Source organism: Ipomoea triloba, chromosome 6, assembly GCF_003576645.1.
Source record: "Ipomoea triloba cultivar NCNSP0323 chromosome 6, ASM357664v1".
Lineage (NCBI taxonomy): Eukaryota > Viridiplantae > Streptophyta > Magnoliopsida > Solanales > Convolvulaceae > Ipomoea > Ipomoea triloba.
The window spans coordinates 24653086-24678977 of record NC_044921.1 but is presented as its reverse complement, the minus strand read 5'-3'; the positions used below and the strand labels follow the sequence as shown (position 1 = coordinate 24678977).

The 25892-nt window shown below is 36.0% G+C and overlaps 5 protein-coding genes across 5 annotated transcripts; all 5 read left to right on the top strand.

The window, feature by feature from the left end:
* The first annotated feature begins 340 nt into the window (after positions 1–340).
* Positions 341–7870, top strand: LOC116023718. The gene is made up of 12 exons (XM_031264724.1): positions 341–1634; positions 1712–1971; positions 2046–2256; positions 2330–2567; positions 2679–2829; positions 2939–3163; positions 4890–6216; positions 6283–6545; positions 6625–6835; positions 6909–7146; positions 7245–7395; positions 7487–7870. Exons 1-12 carry the CDS (start codon positions 341–343, stop codon positions 7775–7777), a joined length of 4860 nt encoding a protein of 1619 aa, XP_031120584.1. The 3' UTR covers positions 7778–7870.
* A 939-nt stretch (positions 7871–8809) lies between these two features.
* Positions 8810–12293, top strand: LOC116021986 (G-type lectin S-receptor-like serine/threonine-protein kinase At4g27290). The gene is made up of 6 exons (XM_031262521.1): positions 8810–10511; positions 10593–10852; positions 10926–11136; positions 11219–11456; positions 11547–11697; positions 11800–12293. Exons 1-6 carry the CDS (start codon positions 9230–9232, stop codon positions 12097–12099), a joined length of 2442 nt encoding a protein of 813 aa, XP_031118381.1. The 5' UTR covers positions 8810–9229; the 3' UTR covers positions 12100–12293.
* Positions 12294–13057: 764 nt separating this feature from the next.
* Positions 13058–16136, top strand: LOC116023717 (G-type lectin S-receptor-like serine/threonine-protein kinase At4g27290). Its single transcript, XM_031264723.1, has 6 exons — positions 13058–14324; positions 14394–14653; positions 14730–14940; positions 15017–15254; positions 15365–15515; positions 15623–16136. Exons 1-6 carry the CDS (start codon positions 13058–13060, stop codon positions 15929–15931), a joined length of 2436 nt encoding a protein of 811 aa, XP_031120583.1. The 3' UTR covers positions 15932–16136.
* A 447-nt stretch (positions 16137–16583) lies between these two features.
* Positions 16584–25282, top strand: LOC116023716. Its single transcript, XM_031264722.1, has 12 exons — positions 16584–17896; positions 17982–18241; positions 18324–18534; positions 18605–18842; positions 18946–19096; positions 19187–19472; positions 22301–23671; positions 23750–24009; positions 24084–24294; positions 24369–24606; positions 24715–24865; positions 24957–25282. Exons 1-12 carry the CDS (start codon positions 16615–16617, stop codon positions 25245–25247), a joined length of 4950 nt encoding a protein of 1649 aa, XP_031120582.1. The 5' UTR covers positions 16584–16614; the 3' UTR covers positions 25248–25282.
* Positions 21282–22228, top strand: LOC116021780. The gene is made up of 2 exons (XM_031262256.1): positions 21282–21611; positions 21647–22228. The coding sequence occupies exons 1-2, from the start codon at positions 21367–21369 to the stop codon at positions 21924–21926; spliced, it is 525 nt and encodes a 174-aa protein (XP_031118116.1). The 5' UTR covers positions 21282–21366; the 3' UTR covers positions 21927–22228.
* Positions 25283–25892: the final 610 nt, after the last annotated feature.

The window sequence follows — 25892 nt, the reverse complement described above, 5'->3', positions numbered from 1 at the left end:
AAGAAAATATGAAATTTACACTCAATTAATCTCAAATAACATTAAGATCTAATGGTTGTCATCTTTATTGTAAGTCTTAAAAACAATGCAATTTAATTTGCACCTAACCGAGTGGAAAAATATTTTATGCCATAGTGGCATCTATCGATTTACTTTATTTTATTAATTAGTTTTAAAGGGTCAACTTTTAGTGACAGAAAGAGTCAAAAAATGATATAAGACACGTTATTTTGATGGAAAGGTCCCGGCATTCACCCGCTGTCTTACTTGGTTGTCTGATCTTCATTTCCAACGGCTACTCTTTAAAATTATTTCTCTAGCACTCACTCTTTCAGTAGCCATGGAAACTCTTGTACTCCTTTTGCTTTTGTGGGCTTTCTTACTTTCAATATCAAATAATTGCTTGGGAAAGAATTTAATTTCAAGCACGCAATTTCTGAAAGATGGGGATACCATCATCTCAAAAGGTGGGACCTTTGAGATGGGATTTTTTAGCCCCACCAATTCCTCAAACCGTTACGTAGGAATCTGGTACAAAAAAATTCCTGTTCATACAGTGGTTTGGGTTGCAAACAGAGATGCTCCACTTGCTGCAGACACATCATCTTCATCAACAGTCTTGAAGATCACCCTGGGAGGCCAACTTGCACTTCTCGGAGACAAGGGTCAGGCTGTTTGGTCTGTGAACACATCAAGATCGGTGCGAAATCCGGTTGCAGAGTTGCTGGATTCAGGGAACCTGGTGGTGAGAGATGCAGAGGATGAAAACCCGGAGAATTTTCTCTGGCAAAGTTTTGATTATCCAACTGACATTTTTTTACCCGGAATGAAGGTTGGGTGGAATTTGCAGACTGGGCATGAGGTTTTTTTAACAGCTTGGAAGGGTGAAAATGACCCAGCTTCAGGCCAATATACAATGCACCTGGATCCTACTGGGTATCCACAATATACTCTTAAGAATAGAACAACTGAGATTTTTAGCTCAGGTCCATGGAATGGTTTGCGCTTTAGTGTAGCACCAATAGAACAGAGCAACACCAACCTGCCTTATGGACTGGTAAGAAATAAAAAGGAAGTTTATATTTGGTATAATACCAGTCTTTATTTGGGTATATATAGATTTCATCTTACAAGCAATGGTATTCTAAAATTATGGGTATGGGAAGATGAAATCAAACAATGGGTGAGCTTTTATAGCGAACCGGCAAATATTTGTGGCACATATGGTTTATGTGGTGGAAATGGTGTCTGCAACATACATCATGAATATAATCATAGTTGTGGATGTCTGGCCAACTTTTTGCGTAATAATAATGCTACAGAGAGATTGTCAGTAGGATGTCATAGGAGAAAACCCCTGAATTGCCACAATAATGGATCCTCATCGGACGGATTCTTCAAATATTCTGGTATCAAATTGCCAGATACAAAACACTCTTGGTATAATGAATCTATGAGCCTTCAAGAGTGTGAACGAGTTTGCTTGAGTAATTGCTCTTGTATGGCTTATTCCACTCTCAATATAAGTAATGGAGGAAGTGGATGTTTGATGTGGTATGCTGATTTAGTTGATATGACAACAATACGAGATGGCCAAGACATATACATCAGATTGGCTGCTACCGAAATACCAGGTATAATAAATGTATTTATACTCACTTTGAAAGTTTCATAGTAAAGTGTAAATAAGAAAGTCCTTTTGGAACTACAGGGTTAACACCAGAACCACATCATTTAAGCTCATTGGGGAGGAAAATAAAAATCCTTGTGCTTTGTTTGTCGATGCTGGTTTTTATAGTTCTTGTTGGGGTATCTCTTTTCTTGTATTTTTCTAAATCAAAAGGGAAAGAGCAAATGTTGAAGCAAGAATTAGAGGTACCAGTTTTCGATTGGTCAGTAATATCAAGAGCTACAAATAACTTCTCTGACATGAACAAGTTAGGCCAAGGTGGATTTGGAGCTGTATACAAGGTAAATTTATATGCAACTTTAATTTCTTATATTGGCATGTACATAATCTTATTTTATTTATTTTAATTGCCTAGGGTGAATTGGATGGGGGAGAAGAAATAGCTGTGAAGAGACTATCAAAGAATTCTAGGCAAGGTCTTGAGGAATTCATGAATGAAGTCATTTTTATTGCCAAATTACAGCATCGAAATCTTGTTAAGCTTTTGGGGTGTTGCATGAGCGAGGAAGAAAAGATGTTGATCTATGAATACATGCCTAACAAAAGTTTGGACTTTTTCATATTTGGTATGTTTACCTTGTCATATATTTCCAAATCATACTAAATTATTGTAACAAAACTAACTTAAACCTTTGACAGATCAAACAAAGAAAAAGTTGCTTGATTGGTCAAAACGCTTCAACATAATTAATGGAGTTGCACGAGGGTTATTATATCTCCATCAAGATTCTCGACTAAGAATAATCCATAGAGATCTCAAAGCTAGTAATGTTTTGCTTGATACTGATTTGAATTCAAAGATATCAGACTTTGGGTTGGCTAGGAGTATAGTAGAAAATGCAACTGGAGATAACACAAATCGAGTTGCTGGAACACAGTAAGAATATATCTGAATTTACTCTTAAACACTTTTGCAAGTCATCTTTTGCATATGTTTGTTCTTAATTTTCAATGCATCTACTCATTGAGTGTTGGCCATACAATGTAGTGGGTATATATCTCCTGAGTATGCAACACATGGGATCTTCTCAGTTAAATCAGATGTGTTTAGCTTTGGTGTTTTAGTATTAGAGATAGTTAGTGGCAAGAGAAATAACAAATTTTCAAATGAAGATCAATATGAGACCCTTCCTGGGCATGTAAGTAAGATTTTCATTTCAGATGATTCAATTAATTTACTCATTCATGTCTACGGAATATTCATCATTTCTCTGTACAATATAATATTGTTAAATATATATTATACAGGCATGGAAGCTTTATAAAGAAGGAGAATCACTCACACTAGTTGATGAGCATATATCTGATTCATATGATGTAGCTCAAGTTCTAAGGTCAATCCATGTTGGTCTTTTATGTGTGCAACAATCTCCAAAAAATAGACCAAACATGTCTTCTGTTGTTCAAATGCTGGTTAATGACGCTGCGTTGCCACAACCTAAAGAGCCTGGCTTCTTTGCTGGTAGAAGGGCTGTTTTTAACTCAGAGAGTTCTTCAGGCAAACATGCAAAAAGTTCCCTCAATGAAGTCACAATGTCATCACTGGATCCTCGTTGATTAACGCAGCACTTAGATTCCTCAAATTTGCTCAGAATTTAAATTTCATCTTAAGATCTTCAAGTACATATTTATTCCATGTTTGTTTCATAATGTCATCTTCCCATTTGGTATCACCCATTCCCCCCTAGAATAGTTTATTCATATGATGTAGCATTTCCTCAAGCTAAGGATCCTGCCTTCTTGGTTGGCGAGGAATATGGCACACATTCAAATAGTTCCCAAAATAGACAACCTAGCCTATCAGACTATTGACTTGATAATCAGAAGATTACAAGTTCTATTCTCAACTAGAGCTGCCTATTAGTCTTTTTAGTTTAAGCGGATCAACTATGGACAAATCTAGGCTAATTTATCTCCTTGATTTCCTAAATATGTATAACAATATTGAATTTGTTTGAAATTTATATAGTAAGGAGTAATTAAAGTTTTATGTAAAGTAAAATATTATTTTAAGTTTGTAGTAATTTTATTACGGTTGATCAAGAATATTGATTACTTGACAACTTATTGGGAAGCAATAAATTATGGGTAACACTTGTGTGAGACCGTCTCACGGATCCTTATTCGTGAGACGGGTCGGGTCGGGTCGAAGCACTATGCAAATGTCATACTTATATATGCAAATGTCATGCTTATATGCTCAAATATAATACTAATCAAGAATACAAAATTTGTTACTTATAAGAGAAAAAGTATTACATTTTTCATAATAAGTAATGTTGACATGTGTCCCTTACTTATAAAGGAAAATATAATACTTTTGAGGGAAAATGTAACACTTTTTAATCGAAATGTTAAAGTATTGTATTTTCCCTTAAAAATATTACATTTACCCTTATAAGTAGCAAAATTTTTATTCCCGATTAGTATTACATTTGAGCATATAAGTATGACATTTGTGCGTATAAGTATTACAATTCATCTTGACCCGACTCGTCTCACGGTGAGACGGTCTCACACAAGTTTTTGCCATAAGTTATTGCTTAATTATAGAATAAAAAACACCTTCAAACAATAGACTTTGAATATCGGTAGAGGTAAGTATGAGCTTATACCATCTCGGGTTCTCTGATAATAGTAGTTTTGCAACGTTTAGTTCTAAACTTTCAAATTGATCACCCCGTGATTCTTCGCCTTTCAAATTGTTATTATTCGTGGTCTAGGTTAACCACTCATGATCCTTCAACTGTCGAATTTTAATCACTCATGATTCTTCTAGGAGGATCACAGTTGGTTAAACTTTAAAAGTTGAAAGACCATAGATGATAAACTTGGATCATGGATGATAACAATTTGAAAGTCGAATGATCCTGGATGGTCAATTTAAAAGTTTAGAATTAAACATGAAAAAATTATTATACCCAAAGAGTCGGAGGACCCAATATGGCATTAACTCATGTAAGTATACTTGTAACTATTAACTAACCGAGTGTATATAATTAATTGGAAAGTGACATAGGTTGATTTTTTTTATTTATATTTATATAGTTTTAATTGGTCAACGTACAATGACCCAAAGATATAAATGGGTGAATTGACAGCTTCACATCTCTAGCTAACTTATTCAAGGCGATGGAAAGGTCCCGGCATTCACCTACCTGACCCACGTACAGTCTTGGTTGTCTGATCTTCATTTTAGGCAACTATAGAAATTTCTCAACCACTAACTCTTTCAGTAGCCATGGAACCTCTTTCGCTCATTTTGCTTCTGGCTTTCTTACTTTCAATACCAAATATTTGCTTGGGAAAGGATTTAATTACTAAAACCCAATTCCTTAGAGATGGGGAAACCATGGGTTCAGAGGGTGGAACCTTTGTGCTGGGATTCTTTAGCCCCACCAATTCCTTAAACCATTACATAGGTATATGGTACAGACAAGATCCAGTTAAGACAGTGGTCTGGGTTGCAAACAGAGATGCTCCACTTGCTGACACATCTTCGGCTGTCTTGAAGATCACCCTGGGAGGCCAACTTTCACTTCTTGGAGATAAGGGTCAGGCTGTTTGGTCTGCGAATACATCAAGATCGGTGCAAAATCCGGTTGCAGAGTTGCTGGATTCGGGGAACCTGGTGGTGAGAGATGCAGATGATGAAAACCCGGAGAATCTTCTCTGGCAAAGTTTTGATTATCCAACTGATCATTGGTTATCTGGAATGAAGTTAGGGTGGAATTTACAGACTGGTCATGAGGTTTTTTTTACATCTTGGAAGGGTGAAAATGACCCAGCTTCAGGCCAATATACACTGCACCTGGATCCTACTGGATATCCACAACTTAGTCTCAGGAACAGAACAACAGAGATTTTTAACTCAGGTCCATGGAATGGTTTGCGCTTTAGTGTAGCGCCAGTAGACCAGAGCAACACCAACGTTGGCCCCTATGGACTGGTAAGAAATAAAAACGAGGTTTATGTTTGGTATAATACCAGTGTTTATTCGGGTTTATTTAGATTTCTTGTTACAAGCAATGGTATTATAAAAACATGGGTATGGGAAGATGAGATCAAACAATGGGTGAGTTTTTTTAGCGAACCGGCAGATATTTGTGGCAAACATGGTTTATGTGGTGGAAATGGTGTCTGCAACATACATAATGAATATTATCATAGTTGTGGATGTCTGGCCAAATTTTTGCCTAATAATAATGCAACAGAGAGTTTGTCACTAGGATGTCATAGGAGAAAATCCCTGAATTGCCACAATAATGGATCCTCGTTGGACAAATTCTTCAAATATTCTGGTATCAAATTGCCAGATACAAAGCACTCTTGGAATAATGAATCTATGAGTCTTCAAGAGTGTGAACGAGTTTGTTTGCGGAATTGCTCTTGTATGGCTTATTCAACTCTCAATATAAGCAAGGGAGGAAGTGGGTGTTTGATTTGGTATGATGATTTAGTTGATATGAGAACATTACAGGATGGGCAAGACATATACATCAGACTGGCTGCTACCGAAATACCAGGTATAATAAATGTGTTTATACTTACTTTTTGGGGATGTAAATAAGAAACTTCATTTGGAACTACAGGGTTATTAACACCAGAACCACGTCATTCAAGCTCATTGGGGAGGAAAATAAAAATCTTTGTGCTTTGTTTGTCAATGCTGGTTGTAATAGTTCTTGCTGGGGTGTCTCTTTACTTGTATTTTTGCAAATCGAAAAGGAAAGAACAAAAGTTGAACCAAGAATTAGAGCTACCAGTTTTCGATCGGTCAACAATATCAAGAGCTACAAATAACTTCTCAGAGATGAACAAGTTAGGTCAAGGTGGATTTGGAGATGTATACAAGGTAAAATTATATGTTGCTTTAATTTAATTTCTTAGATGGGCATGTACATAATCTTATTTTATTTATTTTAATTGCCTAGGGTACATTGGATGGGGGAGAAGAAATAGCTGTGAAGAGGCTATCAAAGAATTCCACACAAGGTCTTGAGGAATTCATGAATGAAGTAATTTGTATAGCCAAATTACAACATCGAAATCTTGTCAAGCTTTTAGGGTGTTGCATTAGCGGGGAAGAAAAGATGTTGATTTATGAATACATGCCTAACAAAAGTTTGGACTTCTTCATATTTGGTATGTTTACCTTGTTATCTATATCCAAATCATAGGAAATTATTAAAACAAAATTAACTTAAACTTTTGGCAGATCAAACAAGGAAAAGGTTGCTTGATTGGCCAAAACGCTTCAACATAATTAATGGAATTGCACGAGGGTTATTATATCTCCATCAAGATTCTCGACTAAGAATAATCCATAGAGATCTCAAAACTAGTAATGTTTTGCTTGATACTGATTTGAACCCAAAGATATCAGACTTTGGTTTGGCTAGGAGTGTACTAGGAAATGCAACTGGAGATAACACAAAACGAGTTGCTGGAACACGGTAAGAATTTGAATTTCATCCTAAGATGCATGTATCTATTATATTGTATATGTTTGTTTCATGTCATCTTCTCATTTTGTATCGTCAATACTATGTAGTGGGTATATGTCTCCAGAATATGCCGGGCATGGAATCTTTTCCGTTAAATCGGATGTATTTAGCTTTGGCGTTTCAGTACTTGAGATTGTCAGTGGTAGGAGAAATAGTGAGTTTATCAATGAAGATAAATATGTGGCTCTTGCCGAACATGTAAGTGTTCCAATTTATATGTTTCTATTAATTCATTATTTCTTGACTAGAATATTTCATTTTTCTTTGTATGATTTTAAATATTGTATAGGCATGGAAGCTTCATAGAGAAGGAAAATCAATTGTGCTGGTTGATGAGCAAATAACTGGTTCATATGATGTAGCTCAAGTTCTAAGGTCAATCCATGTCGCCCTTCTATGTGTGCAACAATCTCCAGAGGATAGGCCAGACATGTGCTCTGTAGTTCAGATGTTGGTTAATGATTTTGCATTGCCTCAAGCTAAAGAGCCTGGCTTCTTTTTTGGCAAGGAATATTCTTCAGGCACACATGCAAAAGGTTCCCAAAATGAAGCTACAATTACAACATTGAATCCTCGTTGAATGTATACTTTAGATTTATTTAAGTTCAGTATGTGGTTAACATATATATCTTTCATTTTATTTAATATGCACATAATATGTCAATTGAAAACATATTAATATGTTAATTGAGAACACAAAATTTATTAAATGCAGATACATAATCTAAATTTTGTTTTAGATCGAAGTTCACAATGCAAGGTGAACCATAGGCCATGGTATAAGTATAATAGTAAATTTTTTTATGGACCATCACGAATACAAGATAAATTTTTAATATATTAAAAATACATTATTTGATAGTATATAAAATAATACATTTTCAGTACTAAAAAATATACTTTAAGTAATGTATTTTATATATGCAAATAATAATAATATATTTTTAATATATTAAAAATGTATCTGGTTCACGCAACTGTGCGGACGATATTCTATGAAATAATGATTGTTGCATTTACCAATAGCTAGGCTGCAGTCTAACCTGTCTTTGTTGTCATCCGAATCAATCTGCCAAAGTTGACTTGTCCGCCAAAAAGTCATCAGTTTTTAATGCTTATTAAACTCACGTGAAAAGTCATTTTCTTGTTCGAGTAATTGTTATATTATGGATTAGTATCCAGCTTATCTTGTATTGTGAATATTTTAAAATAATATTAAGATTATGTGTCTATGATTAATATATTATGTTGTTTTCAGTTATTATTATGTAATGTAGTTAATAAATTGTGTCACATATGGATATGAGAAGATAAAATCAAGTAATAGATGAATTTCATAGAACAAAAATTTGTAAGATAGATTTTCACTTTTGATCTTTTGATTATTGCAGTTAAATTACATTTGGACTTGATTATTAACATTTTCTAATTAAATACAAGATTATATAATTTTTTTATTTTTTATTTTTACATTGAGTAATACTCAGCAATTTTCTGATCAAGTATCACCGGAATGTCAAGACTATATGAAATAATTAAAAGTGAATTTTGTCCTTCCAAATTTAATTTACATATTTATTTCATTTTCTTCGCTTCATCCCCTTTATTTTCTTCCTCTCCCTTCCTTCTCTTCCACTCGTTAACCCTAACATTCTATACCCTAAAATCGATTCCAACGAAGCTGTCCAAATTCACAAGCCAAAGTGCTTAAATTGTACTGGGAATTTGAAAAAATCACCAATGTCAATTTCATTCTCTTCTTCTAGCCATCAAAGCTATTATGAATTTGGTGAATGCATTCAAGTAAAGCATTGTCATTGTGGTCACAAAGTCAAGTTGCGCACATGTATCATGGACAAACGATATCGAAGTGTTGATTGAGCTTGTAATTAGCTTTGAGTGAAGTCAAGACACGCTATTTTGACGGAAAGGTACCTGCATTTACCCGCAATCTTGGTTGTATGATCTTCATTAGTTCATTTTAAGCTACTGTAGAAATTTCTATAGCACTACCTCTTTCAGTAGTCATGCAATGGAAGCTCTTTTACTCGTTTTGCTTTTGGCTTTCTTACTTTCATTAATACCAAATATTTGCTTGGGAAAGGATTTAATTACTAAAACCCAATTCCTTAGAGATGGGGACACCATCGTTTCAGAGGGTGGAACCTTTGTAATGGGATTTTTTAACCCCACCAATTCCTTAAACCGTTACATAGGTATATGGTACAGACAAGATCCAGTTAAGACAGTGGTTTGGGTTGCAAACAGAGATGCTCCACTTGCTGACACATCTTCAGCAGTCTTGAAGATCACCCTGGGAGGCCAACTTGCACTTCTTGGAGACAAGGGTCAGGCTGTTTGGTCTGCCAACACATCAAGATGGGTGCAAAATCAGGTTGCAGAGTTGTTGGATTCAGGGAACCTGGTGGTGAGAGATGCAGATGATGAAAACCCGGAGAATTTTCTCTGGCAAAGTTTTGATTATCCAACTGACAATTTTTTACCCGGAATGAAGGTTGGGTGGAATTTGCAGACAGGGCATGAGGTTTTTTTAACAGCTTGGAAGAGTGAAAATGACCCTGCTTCAGGCCAATATACACTGCACCTGGATCCTACTGGATATCCACAACTTATTGTCAAGAATGGAACAACTGTGATTTCTAGCACAGGTCCATGGAATGGTGTGCACTTTAGTGTAACATCAGTAAAACAGAACAGAAGCATCATTGGCCCACATGGACTGGTAATAAATAAAAAGGAGGTTTATTATTGGTATAGTCTCAATAAGGATTTGGGCTTAGTTAGATTTGTTGTTACGAGCGATGGTCTTTTTAAATCAATGGTATGGGAAGATCAGATCAAACAATGGATGAATTATCGTAGACAACCGTCAGATACTTGTGGCAATTATGATTTATGTGGTAGAAATGGTGTCTGCAACATACAGGAATTTCGTAGTTGTGGATGTTTAGACAAGTTTTTGCCTAATGATAATGCAACAGAGAGTTTGTCACGAGGATGCCATAGGAGAAAACCCCTGAATTGCCACAATAACGGATCTTCATCAGATGGATTCCTCAAATATTCTGATATCAAATTGCCAGATACAAAGAACTCTTGGTATAATGAATCTATGAGCCTTCAAGAGTGTGAACAAGTTTGCTTAAGGAATTGCTCTTGTATGGCTTATTCCACTCTCAATATAACCAATGGAGGAAGTGGGTGTTTGATTTGGCATGGTGATTTGGTTGATATGAGAACAATACAGTTTGGGCAAGACATATTCATCAGATTGGCTGCTATCGAAATACCAGGTACAATTAATGTGTTTATAGTCACTTTGACATACAACCTCGTAATGAAGTTGAAATGAGAAAAGTGTTTTGGAAATACAGGGTTAAAAGCAGAACCAAATCATTCAAGCTCAATGGGGAGAAAAACACGGCTCCTTGTCCTTTGTTTGTTGCTGCCGGCTGTAACAGTTCTTGCAGGTGTGTCGTTTGTCTGGTATTTTTGCAGAACTAGAAAGAGAGAACAAAAGTTGGAGAATGAATTAGAGCTACCTATATTCGCTTGGTCAACAATATCAAAAGCTACAAATAACTTCTCAGAGGAGAATATGCTAGGTCAGGGTGGATTTGGAGCAGTGTACAAGGTAAAAGTATATGCAGTATGTTTTCTTGTATAGGTATGTACCGAATCTTATTTTATTTATTTTAACTGCCTAGGGTGTTCTTGATGGGGGAGAAGAAATAGCTGTGAAAAGGCTATCAAAGAATTCCATGCAAGGACTTGAGGAATTCAAGAATGAAGTTATTTGTATTGCCAAATTACAACATCGAAATCTTGTCAAGCTTTTGGGGTGTTGCATTAATGGTGAAGAAAATATGTTGATCTATGAATACATGCCAAACAAAAGTTTGGACTTTTTTATATTTGGTATGTATGGTTATCTTGTCATCTATATTCATTTCATATCATAGGAAATTATTGTAACAGAACTAACTTAAACCTTTGACAGATCAAACAGGGAAAAAGTTGCTTGGCTGGCTAAAACGCTTCAACATAATCAATGGAATTGCTCGTGGGTTACTATATCTCCATCAAGATTCTCGGCTAAGAATTATTCATAGGGACCTCAAGAGTAGCAATGTTTTGCTTGATATTGACTTAAACCCAAAAATATCAGACTTTGGGTTGGCTAGGAGTTTAGTAGGAAATGCTACAACGGATAACACAAAACGGCTTGCTGGAACCCAGTAAGAATTTCAATTTAACCTCAAACACTTTGCATATGTTTGTTCTTAATTTTCATGCATCTACTCATGAGTGTTGGTCAAACAATGTAGTGGGTATATATCTCCAGAATACGCAACACATGGGATCTTCTCAGTTAAATCAGATGTGTTTAGCTTTGGTGTTTTAATACTAGAAATAGTCAGTGGCAGGAAAAATAGTGAATTTTCTAATGAAGACCGATACGAAACCCTTTCTGGCCATGTAAGAGTTCTATTTAGATAATTCCATTAATTTATTCATTCATGCCAACAAAATATTCATCGATAACATTTTTCTCTACAATGTTAAATATATAATATACAGGCATGGAAGCTTTATAAAGAAGGAGAGCCACTCACACTAGTTGATGAGCGTATATCTGATTCTGTTGATGTAGCTCAAGTTCTAAGGTCAATCCATATCGGTCTTTTATGTGTGCAACAATCTCCAGAAGATAGACCAAACATGTCTTTTGTTGTTCAAATGCTGGTTAATGATGCTGTGTTGCCTCAACCTAAAGAACCTAAAGAGCCTGGCTACTTCGTTGGCAGGAGGGCTGATTTAGGCAAACATGCAACAACTTCCCTCAATGAAGTCACAATGTCATCACTGGATCCTCGTTGATTAATGTACAACTTAGATTCCTTGAAACGGCCAAGAATTTGAATTTCATCTTAAGATCTACTACACATTTATTGCATAACGTCATCTTCCCATTTGGTATCACCCATATTGTACTCATATGACAAAAACTTAAAGTTGTAAAACATATCAAATGTTCAATTTTTGCGACTTCAGTAATTTGTTAACTTCTTGTATCTCAGAATTTTTTTTCCTAAAACCCAAGTTACTTATACATGATTAAAAACTTGTAGGAAAGTGTATATTTTGAAGTATTGATTCTTGTTTCCCTGTGGTTTTCTCCACTCTGAGAATCTATATTAATTTCACAAAGCTAAGGGTCGTGGTTATTAAAAGCACTTAAGACAAAGTCAATAGGCGATGAAGTCAGACCAAGAATGCAAGTGTGATCATTAGAATCATAAGATTGCAACACTTTTGTCTACAGCATGCCAAAGTAGACTTTGATATTCCTTTCCAGACTTATTGGCAAGAGAAAATACTCAAAATAGTATTAGGTTGGATGGAAAAAAAATTTCAAAGAACAAATTTTCCTAACTAAGATAAATTTTCACTTTTGGTCTTCTGACTATTGTACTTGAATCATATTTGTTCTTGACTATTAACATTTTCTAATTAAGTACATGACTATGTAATTTTTTTCACAATGAGTCATACCGAGCAATTTTCTGATCAAGTATCACGGGAATGTCAAGGCTATCTGAAATAATTAAAAGGGAATTTTTGTCCTTCCAAGTTTGATGTAAATATTTATTCCATTTCATACTAAAAACAAAGAATTGAGAAATTGAATTTTCTATAGGACATGGAAATTACAGAAGTGAAGTCAAGACACGTTATTTGGACGGAAAGGTCCCTGCATTTACACGCAATCTTGGTTGTCTGATCTTCATTTTAGGCTACTGTAGAGATTTCTATAGCACTACCTCTTTCAGTAGCCATGGGAGCTCTTTTGCTTTTGGCTTTCTTACTTTCAATACCAAATATTTGCTTGGGAAAGGATTTAATTACTAAAACCCAATTCCTTAGAGATGGAGACACCATCATTACAGAGGGTGGAACCTTCGTAATGGGATTCTTTAGCCCCACCAATTCCTTAAACCGTTACATAGGTATATGGTACAAACAAGATCCAGGTAAGACAGTGGTTTGGGTTGCAAACAGAGATGCTCCACTTGCTGACACATCTTCGGCTGTCTTGAAGATCACCCTGAGAGGCCAACTTTCACTTCTTGGAGACAAGGGTCACCCTGTTTGGTCTGCGAACACATCAAGATCGGTGCAAAATCCGGTTGCAGAGTTGCTGGATTCAGGGAACCTGGTGGTGAGAGATGCAGATGATGAAAACCCGGAGAATTTTCTCTGGCAAAGTTTTGATCATCCAACTGACAATTTTTTAACCGGAATGAAAGTTGGGCGGAATTTACAGACTGGGCATGAGGTTTTTTTAACAGCTTGGAAGAGTGAAAATGACCCAGCTTCAGGCCAATATACACTGCACCTGGATCCTACTGGATATCCACAGTTTATTCTCAAGAATGGAACAACTGAGATTTTTAGCTCAGGTCCATGGAATGGTTTGCGCTTTAGTGTAACATCAGAACAGAGGAGCACCAATCTTGCCCCACATGGACTGGTTATAAACAAAAAGGAGGTTTATTATTGGTATAATATCAGTAATGAGTTTGGTTCAAGTAGATTTCTTGTTACCAGCAATGGTGTTCTAAAATCTTGGACATGGGATGATCAGATCAAACAATGGGTGAGTTTTCATACCGAACCGTCAGATACTTGTGGCACATATGGTTTATGTGGTAAAAATGGCGTCTGCAACATACAGGATTATCGTAGTTGTGGATGTTTAGACAAGTTTTTGCCTAATAATAATGCAACAGAAAGCTTGTCACAAGGATGCCATAGGAGAACACCCCTGATTTGCCACAATAATGGATCTTCATCAGATGGATTCCTCAAATATTCTGATATCAAACTGCCAGATTCAAAGCACTCTTGGTATAATGAATCTATGAGCCTTCAAGAGTGTGAACAAGTTTGCTTGAGGAATTGCTCTTGTATGGCTTATTCCACTCTCAATATAACCAATGGAGGAAGTGGGTGTTTGATTTGGTATGGTGATTTGGTTGATATGCGAACAATACAAGACGGGCAAGACATTTACATCAGACTGGCTGCTACAGAAATACCAGGTATAATTAATGTGTTTATACTTTATAGTCACTTTGACGGTCTCATAATAAAGTCTTTTGGAACTACAGGGTCACAAGCAGAACCAAATCATTCAAGCCCATTGGGGAGGAAAATAAAAGTTCTTGTGCTTTGTTTGTCGCTGCCGGTTGTAATTGTTCTTGCAGGGGTGGTGCTTTTCTGGTATTTTTGCAAAACAAAAAACACAGAACAAAAGTTGAAGGATTCTATAGAGCTACCAATATTTGACTGGTCAACAATATCAAGAGCTACAAATAACTTCTCACAAAAAAACAAGTTGGGCCAAGGTGGTTTTGGAATAGTGTACAAGGTAAAGTATATATATATATAGTTTACTTAATTGGATGGACATGTGTAGAATCTTTAGTCTTGATTTTAAATCCTAGGGCACTTTGGATGGGGGAGAAGAAATAGCTGTGAAGAGGCTATCACAGAACTCTGCACAAGGACTACCGGAATTCAAAAATGAAGTCATATGTATAGCCAAATTACAACATCGTAATCTTGTGAAACTTCTGGGATCGTGCATTAGTGGGGAAGAAAAGATGTTGATCTATGAATACATGCCTAACAAAAGTTTGGACTTCTTCATATTTGGTATGATTATCTTTTCATATATAATCAAATCATATATATGATTTTTTTGGAAAGAACTAACTAAAACCTTTTGTAGATCAAACAAGGAAAAAGTTACTTGATTGGCCAAAACGCTTCAACATAATTAATGGAATTGCCCGAGGGTTATTATATCTCCATCAAGATTCTCGACTAAGAATTATTCATAGAGACCTCAAAAGTAGTAATATTTTGCTTGATGTTGACTTGAACCCAAAAATATCCGATTTTGGTTTGGCCAGGAGTTTAGTAGGAAATGCAACTGGAGATAACACAAAACAAGTAGCTGGAACCCAGTAAGAAATCTCAATTTAATCTTAAACACTTTTTCAAGCCATTTTTTTTCCATATGTTTGTTCTTAATTTTCAATGCATCTACTCATTGAGTGTTGGCCATACATTGTAGTGGGTATATCTCTCCTGAATATGCAACACATGGGATCTTCTCAATTAAATCAGATGTGTTCAGCTTTGGAGTTTTAATACTAGAGATAGTTAATGGCAAGAGAAATAACGAATATTCAAATAAATATCAATATGAGAACCTTCCAGGGCATGTAAGTAAGATTTTCATTATTTTAGATGATCCCATTAATTTACTCATTCATGTCAGCGGAATATTTATCATTTCTCTCTACAATATTGTTAAATATATATTATACAGGCATGGAAGCTTTATAAAGAAGGAGAACCACTCACACTAGTTGATGAGTATATATCGTATTCATATGATGTAGCTCAAGTTCTAAGGTCAATCCATGTCGGTCTTTTATGTGTGCAACAATCTCCAGAAGATAGACCAAACATGTCTGCTGTTGTTCAAATGTTGGTTAGTAACGCTGTGTTGCCTCAACCTAAAGAGCCTGGCTTCTTTGTTGGCAGAAGGGCTATTTTTAACTCAGAGAGTTCTTCAGGCAAACATGCAACAACTTCCCTCAATGAAGTCACAATGTCATCACTAGATCCTCGTTGATTAGTGCATAACTTAGATTCCTTAAATTGGCTCAGAATTTAAATTTCATCTTGACATCTTCAATAACTACACATTCCATATGTTTGTTTCATAATGCTATCTTCCCATTTGGTATAAGTGTATAACCCATTCCCTCTAGAATAGTTGATTCATATGATGTAGCATTTCCTCAAGCCAAGGAGCCTGCCTTCTTTGTTGGCAAGGAATATCCACAAGGGACACATTCAAAAAATTCCCAAAATAGACAACATAGCCTAGTTAGTCAAATTATTGACTTGGTAACCAGAATGTTATAAGTTCAATTATTAGCGGGAGCGGTCAAACTATTGATTTGATTATTTGACTATTTACAGGAAAGAAATAAATTATTGATTAATTATAGTAACAAATTAAAAGATGATTTTAAACAATAGACTTTGAATATCGATAGAGGTATGTATAATTGTAACTACCAACTAACAGAGTGTAAATAATTAATAGGAGAGTGACATGGATTGAATTATTTTATAGTTTTAATGGGTCAACTTACAATGACTCAGATATAATGGGTGAATTGACAGCTTCACAGCTAGCTAATTCATGGGGATGAACGGCATTCACCCACTGTCTTGGTTGTCTTGGTTGTGTGATATTCATTTTAGGCAACTATAGAAATTTCTTTAAAACTCACTCTTTCAGTAGCCATGGAACCTCTTTCGCTCATTTTGCTTTTGGCTTTCTTACTTTCAATACCAAATATTTGCTTGGGAAAGGATTTAATTACTAAAACCCAATTCCTTAGAGATGGGGACACCATTGTTTCAGAGGGTGGAACCTTTGTAATGGGATTCTTTAGCCCCACCAATTCCTTAAACCATTACATAGGTATATGGTACAGAAAAGATCCAGTTAAGACAGTGGTTTGGGTTGCAAACAGAGATGATCCACTTGCTGAAACATCTTCGGCTGTCTTAAAGATCACCATGGGAGGCCAACTTGCACTTGTTGGAGACAAGGGTCAGCCTGTTTGGTCTGCCAACACATCAAGATCGGTGCCAAATCCTGTTGCAGAGTTGTTGGATTCTGGGAACCTTGTGGTTAGAGATGCAGATGATGAAAAGCTGCAGAATTTTCTCTGGCAAAGTTTTGATTATCCAACTGATCATTGGTTACCCGGAATGAAGGTTGGGTGGAATTTACAGACTGGTCATGAGGTTTTTATTACAGCTTGGAAGGGTGAAAATGACCCAGCTTCAGGCCAATATACACTGCACCTGGATCCTACTGGATATCCACAAGTTATTCTCAAGAACAGAACAACTGAGATTTTTAGCTCAGGTCCGTGGAATGGTTTGCACTATAGTGTAGAACCAGTAAAACAGAAATACACCAACGTTGGCCCTTATGGACTGGTAAGAAATAAAAACGAGGTTTATGTTTTCTATAATACCAGCTGTAATTATTCGGGTTTATTTAGATTATCTGTTACAAGCAATGGTATTGTAAAATTATGGGTATGGGAAGATGACATCAAACAATGGGCGAGTTTTCTTACCGAACCGGTAGATATTTGTGACACATATGGTTTATGTGGTGGAAATGGTGTCTGCAACATACATGATTATCATATTTGTGGATGTCTGGCCAAATTTTTGCTTAATAATAATGCTACAGAGAGTTTGTCAGTAGGATGTCATAGGAGAAAATCTCTGAATTGCCACAATAATGGATCCTCATCAGATGGATTCCTCAAATATTCTGATATCAAATTGCCAAATACAAAGCAGTCTTGGTATAATGAATCTATGAGCCTTCAAGAGTGTGAACGAGTTTGCTTGAGGAATTGTTCTTGTATGGCTTATTCCACTCTCAATATAAGCAATGGAGGAAGTGGGTGTTTGATTTGGTATGATGATTTAGTTGATATGAGAACAATACCGGATGGGCAAGACATATACATCAGACTGGCTGCCACCGAAATACCAGGTATAATAAATGTGTTTATATTCACTTTGAAAGCCTCATAATAAAGACATAAAGTGTAAGTAATAAAGTTCTTTTGAAACTACAGGGTTAACACCAGAACCACATCATTCAAGCTCATTGAGGAAGAAAATAAAAATTCTTGTGCTTTGTTTTTCGATGCCGGTTGTAATAGTTCTTGCTGGGGTGTCTCTTTTCTTGTATTTTTGCAAATCAAAAAGGAAAGAGCAAAATTTGAACAAAGAATTAGAGCTACCAGCTTTCGATTGGTCCACAATATCAAGAGCTACAAATAACTTCTCAGAGATGAACAAGTTAGGCCAAGGTGGATTTGGAGCTGTATACAAGGTAAAATTATATGCAACTACAACTTTAATTTCTTAGATAGGCATGTACATAATATCTTATTTTATTTATTTTAATTGCATAGGGTGCATTGGATGGGGGAGAAGAAATAGCTGTGAAGAGGCTATCAAAGAATTCCACACAAGGTCTTGAGGAATTCATGAATGAAGTCATTTGTGTTGCCAAATTACAACATCGAAATCTAGTCAAGCTTTTAGGGTGCTGCATTAGCGGGGAAGAAAAGATGTTGATCTATGAATACATGCCTAACAAAAGTTTGGACTTATTCATATTTGGTATGTTTACCTTGTTATCTGTATCCAAATCATAGGAAATTATTAAAAAACTAATTTAAACCTTTGGCAGATCAAACAAAGAAAAGGTTCCTTGATTGGCCAAAACGCTTCAACATAATTAATGGAATTGCGCGAGGGTTATTATATCTCCATCAAGATTCTCGACTAAGAATAATCCATAGAGATCTCAAAACTAGTAATGTTTTGCTTGATGCTGATTTGAACCCAAAGATATCAGACTTTGGTTTGGCTAGGAGTGTACTAGGAAATGCAACTGGAGATAACACAAAACGAGTTGCTGGAACACGGTAAGAATTTAAATTTCATCCTAAGATGTTGTACAACACATGCATCTATTGCATATGTTTGTTTCATGTCATATTCTCATTTTGTATCGTCAATGCTATGTAGTGGGTATATGTCTCCAGAATATGCCGGGCATGGAATCTTTTCCGTTAAATCGGATGTCTTTAGCTTTGGCATTTCAGTACTTGAGATAATCAGTGGTAGGAGAAATAATGAGTTTATCAATGAAGATCAATACGTGGCTCTTCCCGAACATGTAAGTGTCCAATTTATATGTTTCCATTAATTCATTATTTCTTGTCTAGGATATTCCATTTGTCTTTGTACGATTTTAAATATTATACAGGCATGGAAGCTTTATAAAGAAGGAAAATCAATTGCGCTGGTTGATGAGCATATAGTTGGTTCATATGATGTAGTTCAAGTTCTAAGGTCAATTCATGTCGGCCTTCTATGTGTGCAACAATCTCCAGAGGATAGACCAAACATGTCGTTTGTAGTTCAGATGTTGGTTAATGATTTTGCATTGCCTCACGCTAAAGAGCCTGGCTTCTTTTTTGGCAAGGAATATTCTTCAGGCACACATGCAAAAGGTTCCCAAAATGAAGTTTCAATTACGACATTGAATCCCCGTTGAATGTATAATTTATATTTATTTAAGTTCAATATGAGAAAAACTTAGATATTTAGTAAAAGATATCCTATATTAGATCCACTGATGCTTACAAATTTTGGAGGCTATCAAAGAATTCCACTCAAGGACTTGACGAATTCAAGAATGAAGTCAGTTGTATTGCCAAGCTACAACACTGAAATCTTGTCAAGCTTTTGGGGTATTGTATTAGCGGGAAAGAAAAGTTGTTGATCTATGAACACATGCCTAAATAAAGTTTAGACTCCTTCATATTTGGTATGGTTACCTTAGCTTGTTATCTATATCCAAATCTTAAGAAATTATTGAAACAACACTAACTTAATCCTTTGGCAAATCAAACAAGAAAGAGGTTACTTGACTGGCTAAAATGCTAGCTGTAATGTAATCAATGGAATTGCTCGAAGGTCAAGATTCTCGACTAAGAATTATCCATAGAGACCTCAAGAGTAGCAATGTTTTGCTTAGTATTGACTTAAACTAAAAAATATTCGATTTTGATTTGGCTAGAAGTTTAGTAGGAAATGCAACTGGGGATAATACAAAACGAGTTGCTAGAACTCACTAAGAACTAAGAATATATCACAATTTCCTCTTAAACACTTTTGCATATATTTGTTCTTAATTATATTTTCAATGCATCTACCCATTGCGTGTTAGCCATACAATGCAGTGGGTATATATCTCCGGAATATGCAACAAATGGAATCTTCTCAGTTAAATAAGATGTGTTTAGCTTTGGTGTTTTAGTACACTAGAGAGCATTAGCAACAGGAGAAATAGCGAATTTTCAAATGAAGTTCAATACGAGACACTTCCTGGACATGTAAGATTTTTTAGATGATTTCATTAATTTATTCATTCATGTCAGTAAAGGTGTTCATCATTTCTCTCTACAATGTTAAATATATATTATACAGGCATAGAAGCTTTATAAAAAAAGGAGAATCAGTGAATCACTCACACTAGTTGAAGAGCATATACCTTATCCATATGATGTAGCTCAAGTCCTAAAATCAATTCATGTAGGCATTTTATGCGTACAACAATTTTCAAAAGATAGACCAAACATGTCTTTTGTTATTCAAATATTGGTTTGTGTTGCCTAAACCTAAAGAGTCTGGCTTCTTTATTGGCAGGAGGATTGCCGTTACCTCAGAAAGTTTTTCAGGCAAACATGCAACAACTTCCGTCAATGAAATTTCAATGTTGTCACTAGATTCTCGTTGATTAATGCATAACTTAGATTCTTTAAATTGGGTCAGAATTTAAATTTCATCATAAGATCTTCAACTACACATTTATATTTTATCCCATATGTTGTTTCATAATGTCATCTTTACATTTGGTATCACCCATTCCCCCTAGAATAGTTGATTCATATCATCATATTATGTAGCATCTCCACAAGCTAAGGAGCCTACCTTCTTTGTAGGCAAGGAATAGGGCACACATTCAATAAGTTCTCAAAATGGGACAATTTAGCCTAGCTAGTTAGACTATTGACTTGGTAATCAGAATATTATAAGTTTAATTTTCAGCAGTAGCGACTTATTATTCTTTTTAGTTTGAGCCGATTAACTATGGATAATCTAAATTAGTTTACTTCATTGTATAGTTTGAGTCGATTAACTATGGATAATCTAAACTAGTTTACCTCATTGTAATGTATAATAACATTGAATTTGTTTAAAATTTATATAGTAGCAAGTAATTAAATTTTATGTAAAGTAAAATATTATTTTAAGTTTGGAAAATGGTAACTTTACCCAAAATACAATTGAACCCTCAAAATTAAAAATGTTGAATGTCAAAATAGATCAAATAAATTACCGGTAATTCACCTCCCACTTACGGCCACCTTCGCCGGAAAGATGACTCTCACATTCGCCGTTCGTTCTTCTCCATTGCCGGTCGCCTTCCCCACGATGATGGGTGGTCGGCCACCAGATCCTATTGCGGCTGACCTACAGAAGATTCGAAGGCTTCTGGAAGAACTTCGTTGCGACGGCTTCAAGTTCTCACCGGAGGCGATTTCGTGCTTAGCGGCCGACGATCCTCTGCCAAGGCCCTCCCTGGCCTTCGTCCAGCCTCTGCAACCTGATCGCCCTCAACAAACCAGCGATCGGTTGATTTTGGAGAACTCTCACAAACGTTCCCAGATTCGTCGACGGCGGGTTTGACGGGGGTCCAGACGTCCGATCGTAGTTCGACTGGCGTGGATGGTGTTGTGGCGGAGTCACGAATGTCTGGCCCTAGCCTGATCTCTGATCGGCGACTTTTGGAATTTTCGGAACCCAGTGCGCAGCCGGCGACCTCCAGGCGTACTGAGGGGGCTAAAAATGAAATTGAAGGCGGTTCTGCACTCGGCTTGACCGCGGCTACACGCCCAGTTAGTCAGAATCCTCTTCGACAGCCACTGCTGAAACCCTAGTTCCGCCGGAATATTGACCGGAAACTTAATGACCGGTAATTTCAGATGATCAACCGATTTAATTGAACTTTTTAATGTTTGAGGTCTTAATTGTACTTTTGGGTAAAGTTAGAGGGGCTTATTTGACTATTTATTGGGAAGAAAAGAACTATTGATTAATTATAGAATCAAAAGATGTTTTCAAACAATAGACTTTGAATATTGGTAGAGGTATGTATACTTGTAACTACTAACTAACAGAGTGTAAATAATTAATAGGAGAGTGTCATGAATTGATTTATTTTATAGTTTTAATTGGTCAACATACAATGACTCAAAGATATAAATGGGTGAATTGACAGCTTCACAGCTCTAGCTAGCTAATTCATGGGGATGAACGGCATTCACCCACAGTCTTGGTTGTCTGATCTTCATTTTAGGCTACTGTACTGTAGAAATTTCTCTACCACTCACTCTTTCAGTAGCCATGGAAGCTCTTTTGCTCATTTTGCTTTTGGCTTTCTTGCTTTCACTTCCAAATATTTGCTTGGGAAAGGATTTAATTACGAAAACCCAATTCCTTAGAGATGGGGACACCATTGTTTCAGAGGGTGGAAGCTTTGTAATGGGATTCTTTAGCCCCACCAATTCCACAAACCGTTACATAGGTATATGGTACGGACAATATCCAGTTCAGACAGTGGTTTGGGTTGCAAACAGAGATGCTCCACTTGCTGACACCTCTTCAGCCGTCTTGAAGATCACCATAGGAGGCCAACTTGCACTTGTCAGAGACAACGATGAGGCTGTTTGGTCTCCCAACAAGTCAAGATTGGTGAAAAATCCTGTTGCAGAGTTGTTGGATACTGGGAACCTTGTGGTTAGAGATGCAGATGATGAAAAGCTGCAGAATTTTGTCTGGCAAAGTTTTGATCATCCAACTGATCATTGGTTATCTGGAATGAAGATAGGGTGGAATTTACAGACTGGTGATGAGATTTTTATTACATCTTGGAAGAGTGAAAATGACCCAGCTTCAGGCCAATATACACTGCATCTGGATCCTACTGGGTATCCACAACTTAGTCTCAGGAACAGAACAACTGAGATTTTTAGCACAGGTCCATGGAATGGTTTGCGCTTTAGTGCAGCACCAATAGAACAGAGCAACACCATCGTAGGCCCTTATGGACTGGTAAGAAATAAAAATGAGGTTTATGTTTTGTCTAAAGCCAGTAATTATTCGAGTTTATTTAGATTTCTTGTTACAAGCAATGGTATTGTAAAATTATGGGTATGGGAAGATGACATCAAACAATGGGTGAGTTTTCTTAGCGAACAGGCAGATATTTGTGGCAGATATGGTTTATGTGGTAGAAATGGTGTCTGCAACATAAATGATTATCATACTTGTGGATGTCTGCCCAAATTTTTGCCTAATAATAACGCTACAGAGAGTTTGTCACTAGGATGCCATAGGAGAAAACCCCTGAATTGCCACAATAATGGATCCTCATCAGATGGATTCCTAAAATATTCTGGTATCAAATTGCCAGATACGAAGCACTCTTGGTGTAATGAATCTATGAGCCTTCAAGAGTGTGAACAAGTTTGCTTGAGGAATTGCTCTTGTATGGCTTATTCCACTCTCAATATAAGAAATGGAGGAAGTGGGTGTTTGATTTGGTATGATGATTTAGTTGATATTAGAACAATACCGGATGGACAAGACATATACATCAGATTGGCTGCTACCGAAATACCAGGTATAATAAATGTGTTTATACTCACTTTGAAAGCCTCATAATAAAGTGTAAATAAGAAAGTTTTTTTTGGAACTACAGGGTTAACACCAGAACTACATCGTTCAAGTTCATTGGGGAGGAAAATAAAAATTCTTGTGCTTTGTTTGTCGATGTTGGTTGTAATAGTTCTTGCTGGAGTGTCTCTTTACTTGTATTTTTACAAATCAAAAAGGAAAGAGCAGAAGTTGATACAAGAATTAGAGCTACCACTTTTCGATTGGTCAACAATATCACGAGCTACAAATAACTTCTCAGACATGAACAAGTTAGGCCATGGTGGATTTGGAGCTGTATACAAGGTAAATTTATATGTAGCTTTAATTTCTTAGATCAGCATGTACATGTTTTTATTTTATTTATTTTAATTGTCTAGGGTGCATTGGATGGGGGAGAAGAAATAGCTGTAAAGAGACTATCAAAGAATTCCACTCAAGGTCTTGAAGAATTCATGAATGAAGTCATTTGTATTGCTAAATTACAGCATCGAAATCTTGTCAAGCTTTTGGGGTGCTGCATTAGTGGCGAAGAAAAGATATTGATCTATGAATACATGCCTAACAAAAGTTTGGACTTCTTCATATTTGGTATGTTTACCATGTCATCTATATCCAAATCATAGGGAAATTATTGAAATGAAACTAACTTAATCCTTTGGCAGATCAAACAAAGAAAAGGTTGCTTGATTGGCCAAAACGCTTCAATATAATTAATGGAGTTGCGCGAGGGTTATTATATCTCCATCAAGATTCTCGACTAAGAATAATCCATAGAGATCTCAAAGCTAGTAATGTTTTGCTTGATGCTGATTTGAACCCAAAGATATCAGACTTTGGCTTGGCTAGGAGTATACTAGGAAATGCAATGGGAGATAACACAAAACGAGTTGTTGGAACACGGTAAGTATTTGAATTTCATCTTATGATGTTCTAATACACATGCATCTATTGCATATGCTTGTTTCAAGCTAAGTCATCTTCTCATTTTGTATCTCCAATACTATGTAGTGGGTATATGTCTCCTGAATATGCTGGGCATGGAATTTTTTCTGTTAAATCGGATGTGTTTAGCTTTGGCATTTCTGTACTTGAGATAGTCAGTGGAAGGAGAAATAGTGAGCTTATTAATGAAGATCAATACGTGGCTCTTCCCGAACGTGTAAGTTTTACAATTTATAGGTTTCCATTAATTCATTCTTTCTTGTCTAGAATATTCCATTTTTCTTTGTATGATTTTAAATATTGGATAGGCATGGAAGCTTTATAGAGAAGGAAAATCAATTGCACTGGTTGATGAGCATATAGCAGGTTCATATGATGTAGTTCAAGTTATAAGGTCAATTCATGTCGGCCTTCTATGCGTGCAACAATCTCCAGAGGATAGACCAGACATGTCTTCTGTAGTTCAAATGTTGGTTAATGATTTTGCATTGCCTCAACCTAAAGAGCCTGGCTTCTTTTTTGGCAATGAATATTCTTCAGGCACACATGCAAAAGGTTCCCAAAATGAAGTTACAATTACGTCATTGAATCCTCGTTGAATGTATAATTTAGATTTATTTAAGTTCAGTATGGGAAAAAACTTAGATAATAGAAGATAGCCTAGATTGGATCCGTTGATGCTTACAAATCATAAGAAATTATTGAAACAAAACTAACTTAAGCCTTTGGCAGATCAATCAAGAAAAAAAAGTTACTTGACTGGCTAAAATGCTTTAACATAATCAATGTAATTGCTCGAGGGTTATTGTATCTCTATCAAGATTCTCGACTAAGAATTATCCATAGAGACCTCAAGAGTAGCAATGTTTTGCTTGATATTAACTTAAACCTAAAAATATCTGACTTTGAGTTGACTAGAAGTGTAGTAGGAAATGCAACAGGGGATAACACAAAATGAGTTGCTAGAAACCAGTAAGAATATATCTCAGTTCACTCTTAAACACTTTTTTAAGCTATCTTTCGCATATGTTGTTAATTTTCAATGCATCTACTCATTGAATGTTGGTCATACAATGTAGTAGATATATATCTCCTTAGTATGCAATACATGTGATCTTCTCAGTTAAATGAGATGTGTTTAGCTTTGGTGATCTAGCACTAGAGATTGTTAGCGGTAAGAAAAATAGCAAATTTCCAATTGAAGATCGATATGAGACCCTTCTTGGGCATATAAGTAAAATTTT

Bases quoted from the DNA above. Each gene is read 5' to 3' on its own strand.
- LOC116023718 (XM_031264724.1), top strand. From the start codon at position 341: ATGGAAACTCTTGTACTCCTTTTGCTTTTGTGGGCTTTCTTACTTTCA. The intron at 1,972-2,045 runs GTAAATTTATAT...TTAATTGCCTAG, and splicing joins GATTTGGAGCTGTATACAAG to GGTGAATTGGATGGGGGAGA. The intron at 3,164-4,889 runs GTTTTTAACTCA...TCTTCATTTTAG, and splicing joins TCTTTGCTGGTAGAAGGGCT to GCAACTATAGAAATTTCTCA.
- LOC116021986 (XM_031262521.1), top strand. From the start codon at position 9,230: ATGGAAGCTCTTTTACTCGTTTTGCTTTTGGCTTTCTTACTTTCATTA. The intron at 11,457-11,546 runs GTAAGAATTTCA...CAAACAATGTAG, and splicing joins AAACGGCTTGCTGGAACCCA to TGGGTATATATCTCCAGAAT. The intron at 11,698-11,799 runs GTAAGAGTTCTA...TATAATATACAG, and splicing joins ACGAAACCCTTTCTGGCCAT to GCATGGAAGCTTTATAAAGA.
- LOC116023717 (XM_031264723.1), top strand. From the start codon at position 13,058: ATGGGAGCTCTTTTGCTTTTGGCTTTCTTACTTTCAATACCAAATATT. The intron at 14,941-15,016 runs GTATGATTATCT...AACCTTTTGTAG, and splicing joins TTTGGACTTCTTCATATTTG to ATCAAACAAGGAAAAAGTTA. The intron at 15,255-15,364 runs GTAAGAAATCTC...CATACATTGTAG, and splicing joins AAACAAGTAGCTGGAACCCA to TGGGTATATCTCTCCTGAAT.
- LOC116023716 (XM_031264722.1), top strand. From the start codon at position 16,615: ATGGAACCTCTTTCGCTCATTTTGCTTTTGGCTTTCTTACTTTCAATA. The intron at 19,097-19,186 runs GTAAGTGTCCAA...AATATTATACAG, and splicing joins ACGTGGCTCTTCCCGAACAT to GCATGGAAGCTTTATAAAGA. The intron at 19,473-22,300 runs GTTGAATGTATA...ATTCATGGGGAT, and splicing joins AATTACGACATTGAATCCCC to GAACGGCATTCACCCACAGT.
- LOC116021780 (XM_031262256.1), top strand. From the start codon at position 21,367: ATGACTCTCACATTCGCCGTTCGTTCTTCTCCATTGCCGGTCGCCTTC. The intron at 21,612-21,646 runs CAGCGATCGGTT...ACTCTCACAAAC, and splicing joins CCTGATCGCCCTCAACAAAC to GTTCCCAGATTCGTCGACGG.